This window comes from Pituophis catenifer, unplaced genomic scaffold (assembly GCF_029215685.1).
Source record: "Pituophis catenifer annectens isolate HBS135680 unplaced genomic scaffold, rPitCat1.0.hap2 SCAF_15, whole genome shotgun sequence".
NCBI classification, from domain to species: Eukaryota; Metazoa; Chordata; class Lepidosauria; order Squamata; family Colubridae; genus Pituophis; species Pituophis catenifer.
In genome coordinates this window covers 13,075,405-13,088,867 of record NW_027256895.1, presented here as the reverse complement: position 1 = coordinate 13,088,867, position 13,463 = coordinate 13,075,405, and the positions used below count along the sequence as shown (strand labels likewise).

The window sequence follows — 13,463 nt, the reverse complement described above, 5'->3', positions numbered from 1 at the left end:
GCGGCCTCTTACCCCTCGCCCACATCCGGTCGGTGCTCAGCGGCAATGGCCTTGTCATCCGGGCGGCCGGCTTTCTCCAGGAAACAGAGCGCAGGGTCGGCTCGCATGGTGTTGTACTTCTCGTAGCCTGAAAGGGAGAGCCAAACATTAGTGCCTCAAGTGTTTATGTCCCATGTAACCTCAGGCAGAATCGGGGTGCTATTCAGCAGCTTCTGGAGAACCGGTAGCGGAAATTTCGAGTAGCTCGGAGAACTGGCAAATTTATTTCTGGCTGGCCCCAGAGTGGGGTGGGAATGGAGATTTTGCAGTATCCTTCCCCTGCCACACCCACCAAGCCAGGCCCACAGAACCGGTAGTAAATAAATTTGAATTCCACCACTGGTTAGAATATAAAGTCAGCTTCCCGGTTAAGCCTGGCGTTCCTTAGAGGTCTCCCATCCAAGAGTATCCAGGTCTGATTCAAGTTCATTTACAGGTCTAAAGTTGGCCAGATAGAAATAGCGCTTAGACTTATATATACCACTTCATACTGCTTTACAGCCCTCTCTAAGCAGTTTCCAAAGTCAGCAATATTGCCTCCAACAACGATCTGGGTGCTCATTTTACCGACCTCGGAAGGATGGAAGGCTGAGTTCAACCTTGAGCCGGTGAGAATCGAACTGCTGGCAGTTGTCAGTTAGCCTGCAATACTGCATTCTAACAACTATGCCACCACGACTATTGTGCCTCTGTTTGTTGAGATGTTCAAAACATTTAGAATTTTAGATTCTACAAATCCCTGACCAAGAATCTACAGTTTATTCTTGGCCTATATTTTAATATTCTTCTTCTCAGAAAACGTTTGGCTTTTTTCTTGCGTGTCTGATTATCTTCTAGCTTGATCTGCAAGTACGTGCTTGGGAGATGCAAAACTTCCTTCTAATATGTTTATTGGCATGCTTGTTGTTTTGTTGTTTTTGGAGTCCTCTCGATTAAATTCATTCAGACTGTGTATAATTTAGATTTGGCGGCTTCTCTCCACTGATCGTTTATAGGTTAGTCCTTGACTTATGACCACCATAGGGACAGGAATTTCCACTGCTAAGCAAGTCGTTGCTAAATGAATCACACCTATTTTAGGATCGCTGTAGTTGTTAAGGAATCTGCCAGTTAGGTGTAAGCAAATAAAGGACTGGTACTCGACTGGATCTCACCGTCTCATCTCTGTTTTGGGCTTCGCAGCTTGCCTGCTCCTCGTTCCAAAAGGAAGGGGCATGCATTCCCAGGGGTGGGCTTCAAACATTTTAGCAAGGGGCTGTTTGCCCGGTTGCTGGGTGGGCGTGGCCATGGTGGGCGTGGCCTAGTTGGCCTCCTGCACCACGGCGGGTGAGCATTTTTGCCCGTCCTGGGCTCTGGAGGCTTTCCTTGAGCTTCTGAGGGGGGCAAAAATAGCCTCCCCAGGCTCCGGAGCCCGAAAACAGGCCCGTTTTCTGAACTGCAATACTCTCTACATGGGGCTCCCCTTGAGGAGCACCCGGAGGCCCCAGCTGGTCCAGAATATGGCCGCGCGGGTAATTATGGGGGCGACATGGCGCTCCCATGTAACACCTCTCCTGTGCGAGCTGCACTGGCTCCCGGTGGTCTTCCGGGTGCACTTCAAGGTATTGGTTCTCACCTTTAAAGCGCTCCATGGCTTAGGGCCCGGGTACTTACGAGACCGCCTTCTGCCACCGATAACCTCCCACCGGCCAATTCACTCCCACAGAGAGGGTCTCCTCAGGGTGCCGTCGGTCAAGCAATGTCGACTGACGACCCCCAGGGGGAGAGCCTTCTCTGTGGGGGCCCCCGCCCTCTGGAACAAGCTACCCCCAGGAATACGACTGATCCTGGACCTCTGTACTTTCCGCCGAGCGTTAAAGACCTTCTTATTCCAGCAAGCCGGGCTGGCTTAAAATTTTAATGGGTTATTTTATGGGGAAAGGGTTTTAAAATTTAGGGAAGCCAAACTGATTTAATTCTTTTTAATTCTTTTTAATTTTTATACTGTATGTGTTTTATATTTTGGCTGTTCACCGCCCTGAGTCCTTCAGGAGAAGGGCGGTATACAAATTTAAATAATAAATAAATAAATAAACTTCCGGTAGGCTCATTTTTCACCCTCCCTGAACCTCTGTGCGCGCCCTGCACTTACTTGCATCCAAAACAGGCTGTGTGGGGACTCCTGGGAGGGGTGGGGCGGGCAGGGCGGGGCCAGCCAGGAGTGGGATTTGGGGGTTCTCCGAACTGCACAGAATCTTAGCTAGAGGTTCTCCCGAACCCCTGTGACGCCCCTCAACAGCCCACCCCTGTGCATTCCTGTCTAAAAGTTATTACTCACCATGTTTGAAGACCCCAAGGAGCAAAGATTTGTCCGCTTCCGTGTCCCACCAGGCTGTGGGGACTTCTGCCTGATCCACGAGCGGAAACCAGATGTCAGTTTCGCTGCAGGAATTGAGATGGGAAAGAGAAACAAAACAAGACAAGACAAAGGCGTTGTGAGATTGTTCCACAGGAACCAAGACAACTTTCCAAAATCCTAGCTCTGCTTTCATAGCCTTACTCATAGTGCAGAGTGGATTGCCCTTAGATCGGGGGTAGTCAAACACAAGGCCCGCAGGCCGCATCCGGGCCGCCATGTGGTCGGATCCGGCTTGTGGGGCTGTTCTGGAAAATGTAAGCCGTGTGGCTTCGGCCCGGTCTACCCAATGCGAAGAGGAAACATGCCAGCAGTTTGGGGAGTGGTGTCAAGATGGCCATGCCCACCCAGTCGCCCCCACCCCGAGGTCAACCTCAGCCCTGGTGCGGCCCTCAATGAAATTGAGTTTGACACCTCTGCCTTAAGATGCACCGCAGTAATCCATTTACAACAGAAAAAAATAAATAAGAGAGGGGTTTTTTTGCCAGGACAAAAATCTCTCTAACAAAATGACTGACTTGGGGGAAATACATATGTTTAATAAAGAAATGAACAATGTCATAACGGCGCATCATTAAGAACCTTTATCTGGTGGTTGGGCGTCTTTAAAAATCAGAATAACGAGAGTTGGAAGGGACCTTGGAGGTCTTATAGTCCAACCTCCTTCTCAAGCAGGGGGCCCTATACACAAATTGTTTTGCTTTTAATTCATTTGATTTTATAAATTGGGTGTTTTAATCTGTGTTTCGGCCAAAATATTTAATAATTTTAAGGGACTTTTAATGTTTGTATTATCTGTATTTTATCTTGGCTGTTCACCGCCCTGAGTCCTCCGGGAGTAGGGCGGTATATTTATTTATAATAACAATAAATAAATAAATAAATAAATAAATAAATAAATAAATAAATAAATAAATAAATAAATAATAATAAATAAATAAATAAATTTCCTCTTCTTAAAAGAAGGAATCAAAGAAACACACCGCCAAAGGAAAAGGTTTCTGTCAGGAAATCCACGGAGACAATCGATGCCCGTTTCCCTTCCCAACCAAACCTCCTTCCGTTGGTTATAACGGCAAAGTCGTTGTACAAAAACAAAATGTGGCGTGTCAGTAATTGGGAGGAAAAAACACACAGAACAGCCCCCCCCTCCCCCAGGCAACCTTTGTAAAGGTGAACATTTTTTTACCTGGAAACAGCACCTGCCAACACTTTCTCGGCCTGGTCCCCGATCACCTCCTGACGCAAGTAATAAAGCATTCGGACCCTGAGCAGCACCCTAAGAGGGAAAAATAATACCTTTCTGTTGGAAGGACCAAGCATCGTTCGATAAATTGCACCCACCCACGTTCCAAGACATTGGCCGTCTCCACTGTTAAGTCAGTGATGAGGGCAAAAGTTTTTATTTTTTTTATTTTTTCAATCAACAGAGGCACATCCACCTGCAAGCAGCAGTCTCAATTGCCCTAGCTTGCTAATTCCCTACCCCCCCCTTTTTTATATATAGACATATAAACTTAAAGGCCAGTTTGGTGTAGTAGGGAAAGTGATGGGCCTAGAAACCAGGAGACAGGGAGTTCTAGTCCCATCTCAGGCACAAAAGCCGGCTTGGCACCAGGAAAACCAGGAGTTCTAGTCCCGTTTTAGGTGTGAAACCGTCTAGATGACTTTGGGCCAATGACCAGGAGATGGTGAGTTCTAACGCCGCCTGAGGCGTGGAAGCCAAGCCGGCTGGGTGAATTTGGGCCAATCGCCAGGAGACTTGGGAGTTCTAGTCCCGCCTTAGGCATGAAAGCCAGCTGCATGAACTTAGGGCCAGTCACTCTCTTTATCAACCCAATTTACCTCACAGTTGTTGTTGTGGGGGGAAAAGGAAAGAAGGAATATTATCTATGTTTGTTGCCTTGAGTTATGTATGAAGTAATAAAGGCGGGATAAAAATCATATGGACGGAGAGAGAGAGAGAGAGAGAGAGAGAGAGAAAGAGAGATAGATAGATGGATGGACGGACATAGGGAGATAGATAGATAGATAGATAGATAGATAGATAGGGATGGATGGATGGATGGATGGATGGATGGACGGACATAGGTAGATGATTGAGATAGATAGATAGATAGATAGATAGATAGATAGATAGATAGATAGATAGATAGATAGACAGACAGACAGACAGACAGACAGACAGACAGATAGGGATGGATGGATGGACATAGGTAGATAATTGAGATAGGTAGATAGCTAGATAATGATAGAGATAGATAAGATAGTTATATAGGCAGACAGATAGACAGACAGACAGACATGGATGGATGAATGAATGAATGAATGAATGAATGAATGAATGAATGAATGAAATGGACAGCATTACCACCATGCAAATATTTTTCAGTGGATCACACATGGCCTCTTCAACAGCAAATTGAGAAAATGACAAAACCAAAATTGTTGAAGATTGAGGTTGGGATCTGTCACTATCTGTCTATCACACTGGAGCTCCCATCTTTTCTGCATGGAAAAAGATGGGGACCCAGGGAGTTGGCTTGTACTGGCTTTACAGAAGCACCCCGAGCTGGACTGTCCCTTCCCCGGCCCTTCTTACTTGTTACACTGATGCTTGAGATGTTTTTTGTAGCCTTCGTCTTGGAAGAGAGTGTCCGGATTGTACTTGTGGATCCACTCTGCTTTCTGGAGATCGAACGTGGTCTGAGACTTGACTTTCTTCCCCTTGCGGCCCCGTGGAACCGGGATGGACAGGCCTGCCCGAGGAACAGGAAGGGAGCTCAGAGCAGGGGCTAGGTACAACATGGAACCAGTGCAATAGGGATTAGGTCACCCCGGCTTTTGCAGAGTAGCTCAACTCACATACACACACAGAGAGACACAACACAGAGGGAGCCACTTAAAAGACTCCGTAGAGGGCCCCACCAACAGCAAAGGGACACTCAACATTATTCCATTTCCCAAGGGTCCACCACCCTAAATTCTCTCCACCCTGCAAAAGGATTAAGGCGGCCAAGATCTCAAGCTTGGATCAAAGTCTTCCTATCAACAGAATGGACACATAGGCGTAACATTCTGAAAGGACACCAATAGAGGGGATATAGAGCACCTCTTTCTCCTTCTGTCCTGGCCACTTTTTTACGAGAGGCACAATTGAGAGCGTCTTAACAAGCTGTGTCACTGTTTGGTTTGGTGGCCGCAGCGCCTCAGATAGAAAGCCCATACAGAGAGTGGTGAGGACAGCGGAGAAGATTATATAGGAAGCTCACTTCCTCTCATTCAGGATGCTGCTTATAAACGCTATGTGCTTAGTTGCTTGAAGCACTGTTAACGGCCCCACACCCCCACTTTATGGTTTGTTTCTGTTGCTCTTCCTTTGGGAGGAGGTTTCGAAGTATTTCTAGCAGGACTACCTGATTCTGGAACAGCTTTGTTCCCTAGGCCAGGGGTGGGCAACTGGGGCCCTTTTACAACCCGTGGACTTCAACTCCCAGAATTCCTGAGACAGCCAAGCTGAGAAGAAGTTGTAAAAGGACCACAGTTGCCCACCCCTGCCCTAGGCCATCCGTCTGATAAACTCACAAGATTTTTCTCGCCATGTACATGCATATATCCCAACTAGACTGTGGTTTCTCTGTGTCATAGAATATATGTGGGTACATGCATCATTTATTTTGACATGTTTATGTAATGTTTATTGGAGGTGGTGAACTAACGGAATTTCATTTTAGTGTATGCCGATTAGTGTCCATTCAAAGTGACAATAAAGCTATTCTAAGCACTATAAAAGGAGCCCCTTCCCCTCTTGCTTACCCGAGTGGTTCTGAAGCTCCTTGGCTTTGCCGTTCTCAACCGGGCTGATGAGATCCCAGATGAATCCTTTGATGTTCTCGTCGCCCCGATAATGCATCAAGCAGTAGACCAGGATGGCGCGGCAGATGGTCTCCACGTCACGCTCGGACATCCGCCGCTTGAAACGTCCGTGCGACAGGATCTCCCTCCAGCGGCCCCAGCTGCCAAGCAAAGCAACAGAGACATGGCTCAGATGGCTAAGAAGGATAGGGAGGGGGTCCTCGCTGCTCTCTGAACTGGCTTGTCTTCTTGCAGATGTTTCATTACTCTAATTAGGTAACATCATCAGTACTAGCGCTGTGGGGAGCCAGAGGTGGGATATTCCCGGCTTAACAACCGGCTTGGTGATTGTGTGCTTCGTGCGTGCGCGGTTCGAACAAATCTTCACTTCCAGGTTTCTTCGGAGGAGTAACACAGCTGATTCGCGCGGCAATCAGCTCTGCCGCGCGAATCAGCTGAGGAGATAAAGCAGTGGTGAAATCCAATTTTTTTTACTACCGGTTCTGTGGGCGTGGCTTGGTGGGCATGGCATGGCTTGGTGGGCGTGGCAGGGGAAGGATACTGCAAAATCCCCATTCCCTCCCCACTCTTGGGGGAAGGATATTGCAAAATCTCCATTCCCACCCCACTCTGGGGCCAGCCAGAGGTGGTATTTGCTGGTTCTCCTAACTACTCTAAATTTCCGCTACCAGTTCTCCAGAACCTGCTGGATTTCACCCCTGAGATAAAGGTAGGAAAATAGCGCGGGCAGGCGGATGGGCCCATCTGATCATTGGGGCGAACCGGTTCGCTCCCAGCTGATTGTTGGAGCTACTGGTTCGCCCGAACCGGTCTGAACCGGTAGAATCCCACCACTGTGGGGAGCCCTATCTACCGTAGAAATCAAGGTGTTCTTGGTGAGCACAGGAACACACAGTATTTTACGGATGATTTTTTAACTGATTTATTTGCATCCCGCCTTTTACTATTTTCACAAATAACTCAAGACGGCAAACGGTGGCAGGTAGTCCTCGACTTACGACTACAACTGAGCCCAAAATTTTTGTTCCTAAGTGAAACATTTGTTAAGTGAGTTTTGTTCCATTTTGCGACTTTTCTTGCCAAAACTGTTAAGGGGATCACTGGCAGCTGTTAATTTTAGCCACACGGCTGTGAAGTGAATCCGACTTCCCCATTTGCTTGTCCGAAGGTTGCAAAAGGGGATGACTCTCGATAACCTAGCAACCTAGAACTAAGGAGAAATTTCCTGACAGTTAGAACAATTTATCAATGGAACGACCTGCTTCCAGAAGTTATGAATGCTCCAATACTGGAAGTTTTTAAGAAGAGATTGGACAACCATTTGTCTGAAGCGGTGTAGGGTTTCCTTCCTGAGCAGGGGGTTGAACTTGTCCAAGGTCCCTTCCAATTATTCTAATTCCAATTCTTCTAATTCTAACAATTTCTATTCTGTTCTGTTCCCTTTCTTATTCTATTACAGTGATGGCTAATCTTTTCTGGACCTAATGCCCAAAGTGTGTGCACACATGTGTGAAAATTTGCGTGTGTGTCCAAACCCTGAAAATGCAATGAGTGTGCAGGCCCCGCGCATGCTTCCCACCCCCAAAATGTGCACACGGCCCCCCGCATGCATCCTGCCCCCCATGTGAAGATCCCCCGCATGCACACACACCCAGCGCATGCGTGGCAGAGACCTGAAGACAAGTTGGCCGGCGGAAGGCATGTACGCATGCACAGCAGAGCTAAGTTGGAGTGACAGCTTGCGTGCCATCAGAGAGAGCTCTGTGGGACACCTCTGGCATGCGTGCCATGGGTTCGCCATCACGGTTCTGTTTTGTTCTATTCTATTCCTATTCTAAGCTTCCAAGATAATCCACCCCATTTCTTCCCACAAGGAATTGGATCAAAACACCCGCACAAACACCCCCATCCTCCCCTACAACCCCCATAATCCTCCTTTCCACGCGTCCCATTGCTTTTCGTGAGGCCTCCCTCCACGCCACATACCCATAGACCAGCAGTTGTTTCTCCACCTGGAAGCAGTCGGTGCGCCCGTACGAATGGTGGAGGGGATGGTGGTGCCGGTCGTGGCGCCGGGAGCGCGGCCGGTCGTCATCGTCGCTTTCCAAGTCGGAGAACTCAACCAGGTCGTCGTCCTTCAGGGTACTGAAGTGGCGAGTCTGCTTGCGGATCCGGGGCGTGTCAATCACCAGGTTGTTCTGCAGGAAGCAGAGATAAAAAACTTCTGGATCTCTGAATGTGTGTCAATTCCTCTCTAGATCTCTGAATATTTGTCAATTCCCCTCTGGATCTCTGAATGTGTGTCAATTCCCCTCTGGATCTCTGAACATTTGTCAATTCCCCTCTAGATCTTTGAACGTGTGTCAATTTCCCTCTGGATCTCTGAACATTTGTCAATTCCTCCATGGACAATTCTCACTTCTGCCCTCTCTCCATCACTGAATCTTAAGACTTGGAAATGGCCTTTCAGACCATGGAATCCAAGTTCAAGTCAGCATAGGAATGCAAATTAAAGCACCCAACCATGATAATTGCGCAATTTGGAAGAATTGAGACCATAAAAATGAACATCTTACCAAAAATTCTATATCTATTCCAGACTTGTACCCATAAAATTAGGGAAATTTATTTTGGAATAATTAAGTAAAATAACACTAAAATTTATTTGGTTGGGGAAAAAAGCTAGAATCAAATTAAAACTCCTACAGGATTCCAGAACTAAAGGAGGCTTTGGTCTCCCGGACTGGGAAATCTATTACCAGGCGGCAGCTGTAGCATGGCTTAAAGAGTGAACAATTCTTAAAAACAGAAGAATATTAATGATAGAAGGACATGACTTACAGCGGGGATGGCATGCCTTTATTTGGGAGGGAAAGAATAAAGCCCATAAATATTTTCAGACACACCAGGTGAGAGATACCTTATTAGAGACTTGGCTGAAAATTAAAAGAAATTTTTATACAAAAATGCCTAGATGGATATCAGCCATGGAAGCAATGATTTACTCCAACTTAATTGACTTGAACAGGATAGTAACTTACAAAGAGCTATTAGATAGGCAAGGGAAACTCAAATCAAATCAGGATCTAAAAACACAGGGAATTAAAATAGACTGGTGGCCGTACCTATAGATCTAAACAAGATATAAAAAAAGATTCAGAACAATACAGGTTTCAAAATGAGCAACAAGAATTGGATAAAATATTAACAGGTCTGGATGAAAAAATGATTACCAAAACATACAATTGCCTGCTTAAATTTAAAATGGAGGGGACAACTGTGAAAGAAACAATGATAATTTGGGCCAAAAATTTTGGGTATAATATTGAATTGGAGCATCGGGAAAAATTTGGGGGGAAAATTATAAAATGACAATGTTGGTCGCATACAAGGAGAACATCTACAAAATGTTTTATAGATGGCATTTACCCCTGGTGAGATTGGCCAAAATGTTTCCCAATAGACCACCAAATTGCTGGAAATGTAACCACCAACAAGGGACCTACTACCACATGTGGTAGACATGTCCCAAAGCCAGGGATTATTGGACAAAAATTAAAAAATGGCTGGAGGAAATTGTTGAACAAAAAATTGATATGAAGCCAGTTATTCCTTTTGGGTATAATAAAAGGTAATATAAGCAAAGAAATTTAATACATCATGCTCTATATAATCACTGCAGCCAGAATTACATTCGCCCAAAATTGTAAGCAAGAAAACACTCCATCAAACACAATGATTATAAAAAAGGTGCTAGAATACGCAGAAATGGACAAATTTATTTATTATTTTTATTTATTATTAATTAAATTTCTATACCGCCCTTCTCCAAATAGGACTCAGGGCGGTGCACAGCCAAGATAAAAGCAAAGCGTACAAAATTTAAGAACAGTATTAAAATAATTAAATATTATGGCCGAAATTAAGATAACCCAATTTAAAATCAATTTAAAATTTAACTCAGGCCAGCCCAGCTTGTTGAAATAAATAGGTTTTCAGGGCCCGACGAAAAATCCGGAGGTCTGTTATTATACGTAACTCTGGGGGAAGGTTGTTCCAGAGGGTGGGCGCCGTCACAGAGAAGGCTCTCCCCCTGGGGGTCGCCAGCCGACATTGTCTGGCGGACGGCACCCTGAGGAGGCCCACTCTGTGCGAGCGTACTGGCCGGTGGGAGGCTATTGGTGGCAGAAGGTGGTCTCGTAAATACCCCGGCCCTAAGCCATGGAGCGCTTTAAAGGTGGTCACCAACACCTTGAAGCGCACCCGGAAGACCACTGGGAGCCAGTGCAGCTCGCGCAGGAGAGGTGTCACATGGGAGGGCCTCGTCGCCCCCATAATCCCCCGCGCGGCCGCATTCTGGACCAGCTGGAGCCTCCGGGTGCACCCCAGGGGGAGCCCCATGTAGAGAGCGTTGCAGTAGTCCAGGCGGGAAATGACTAGTGCCTGAGTGACTGTGCGTAGAGAGTCCCGATCTAGAAAGGGGCGCAGCTGGCGTATCAGGCGAACCTGATAAAAAGCCCCCCTGGCCACGGCCGTCAAATGATCTTCTAAAGACAGCCGTGCGTCCAGGAGGACGCCCAAGTTGCGAGCCCTCTCCGTGGGGGCGAGTGATTCGCCCCCAATAGCCAGCGATGGCGTCAGCTGGCTATATCGGGACGCTGGAAGCCACAGCCACTCGGTCTTGGAGGGGTTGAGTCGGAGCCTGTTTCTCCCCATCCAGGCCCGCACGGCCTCCAGGCACTGGGACATCACTTCAAGGGCATCGTTGGGGTGGCCTGGGGTGGAGATGTACAGCTGGGTGTCATCAGCGTACTGATGGAACTCCACCCCAAAGCCACGGATGATCTCACCCAGCGGCTTTACATAAATGTTGAACAGAAGGGGCGAGAGGACCGACCCTTGTGGCACCCCACAAGCAAGGTGCCTCGGGGTCGACCGCTGCCCCCCCCGTCAACACAGATTGCGACCGGTCAGAGAGGTAGGAGGAGAACCACCGCAGAACGGTGCCCCCCACCCCCAACCCCGCCAACCGGTGCAACATGATACCATGGTCGATGGTATCAAAAGCCGCTGAGAGGTCTAACAGGACCAGGATAGAGGAGCAACCCCTATCCCGAGCCCTCCAGAGATCATCCACCAACGCGACCAATGCCGTTTCCGTGCTGTGCCCAGGCCGGAAGCCGGACTGGAGCGGGTCTAGATAGACAGCTTCATCCAGGTACCGGGGAAGCTGTTGCGCCACCACACTCTCAACAACCTTCGCAACAAAGCGAAGGTTGGAGACTGGACGATAGTTAGCCAAAACAGCCGGATCCAGAGAGGGCTTCTTGAGGAGGGGCCTCACAACCGCTTCTTTCAAAGCGGCCGGCAGGACCCCCTCACTCAAAGAAGCGTTAACAATCTTCTGGAGCCAGCCTCGTGTCACCTCCTGGGAAGCCAGTACCAACCAGGAGGGACACGGGTCCAATAAACATGTGGTCGCGTTCAGCCGTCCCAGGACCCTGTCCATGTCCTCGGGAGCCACAGGATCGAACTCCCCCCAGATAACACTCTCAAGACCTGCCTCAGTCATCCCGTCCGGACATACCCAGTCAGAGGCCAGTCCTTCCCGAATCTGAGCGATTTTGTCATACAGATACTGCACAAAGTCCTCGGCTCGGCCCTGCAAGGGGTCATCCCGCGCTTCCAGATGGAGGAGGGAGCGGGTCACCCTAAACAGGGCGGCCGGGCGATTATCTGATGACGCGATAAGAGCGGCAAAATAACTGGATTTCGCCACTTTTATCGCCACTAGGTAGGTCTTAATATGAGACCTCACCAGTGTTCGGTCGGATTCGGAGCGACTGGTCCTCCAACTACTCTCCAGGCGTCTTTTCCGGCGCTTCATCTCCCTGAGCTCCTCGGAGAACCAAGGAGCTAGGTGAGTTCGGTGCCGGGTCAGAGGCCGCAAAGGCACGACACGGTCCAAGGCCCCGGCAGCCGCACTATCCCAGGCGGCCACCAGGTCCTCAGTCGAGTCATGAGCCAGAGTCTCAGGAAATGGCCCAAGCTCCATCTGGAACCTATCAGGGTCCATCAGGCGCCTGGGGCGGAACCACCTGGTCGGTCCCGCCTCCCTGCGGCGGGGTGCAGCGGTTAGAAAGTCCAGTCGAAGGAGCGAGTGGTCAGACCATGACAAGGGTTCGATGACTATATCCCCTGTATCAAGGCCACTCAACCACTGACCAGAGACAAAAACTAAGTCCAGAGTGTGTCCACCCGTGTGAGTGGGGTCATGAATTAACTGAGTAAGGTCCATGGCCGTCATGGAAGCCATGAACTCTCGAGCCACCTCAGACGTTTCGCCGACAGATGGCAGGTTGAAATCCCCCATGACTAGAAGTCTGGGGGTACCAACCGCCACCTCAGCTATGACGTTGAGCAGCTCGAGCAGGGCCGTTGCCACGCGGCAGGGAGCCAGGTACGTGATCAACAAGCCCATCTGTACTCCACGACCCCACCTCACAAAAAGGGACTCACATCCGGCTATCTGTGGAACAGTGGTCTCCCTCGGATCAAGACTTTCCTTTATAATAACCGCCACCCCCCCCCGCCCCTGCCCTGAGCTCTCGGCTGATGGAATGCTCGGAAACCTGGTGGGCACATATCCACGAGGGGAACCCCCCCCTCATGGCCCAACCAGGTCTCCGTAATACCTGCCAGGTCCGCTCCCCCCTCCTGAATAAGATCGCAAATGAGGGGGGCTTTATTTACCACGGACCTGGCATTGCACGACAGCAGCCGAAGGCTCGGGCCCTGAGAGTCTGAACAGCCTGGGATACGAGAAGGGCTATGGGGACCGGGGCGTGCCACCGCTCGAAGATAGCGAGTGCGCGCCCCCACTACATGATGCGGCCCCCTGCTCCCACCATATCTGCCCCTCCCACTCAACACATTGATAGAAAAGCCCTCGACAGAATGGACTCTGATGTCCCCCTTACCCCCGGAATCTGCACCCTCCGTGGCCCCACTAACAGCTGGGCCGGACCCCTCCCCCCGTGGGTTAACCCCCAAACCCACGATGGAATTAATTAACGATGGAATTAAGGGACAGAGAGGAAACGGTGTATTATGAGACGTGGAATAGGTGGTATAACTGGCTTGAAAAGAAGTC

The 13,463-nt window shown here is 48.9% G+C and overlaps 1 protein-coding gene across 1 annotated transcript in view; it reads right to left on the bottom strand.

Annotated features, from left to right (window-relative positions):
• Positions 1-13,463, bottom strand: part of CHD8 (chromodomain helicase DNA binding protein 8) — a 141,131-nt gene that overhangs the window by 28,625 nt on the left and 99,043 nt on the right. Inside the window, exons 24-29 of the mRNA XM_070954471.1 lie at positions 8,297-8,508; positions 6,251-6,450; positions 5,037-5,193; positions 3,624-3,713; positions 2,357-2,460; positions 13-127 (exon numbers count right to left, since the gene is read on the bottom strand). Of these exons, the coding sequence (XP_070810572.1) occupies positions 13-127; positions 2,357-2,460; positions 3,624-3,713; positions 5,037-5,193; positions 6,251-6,450; positions 8,297-8,508 (878 nt within the window). The remainder of the gene's footprint in view (positions 1-12; positions 128-2,356; positions 2,461-3,623; positions 3,714-5,036; positions 5,194-6,250; positions 6,451-8,296; positions 8,509-13,463) is intronic.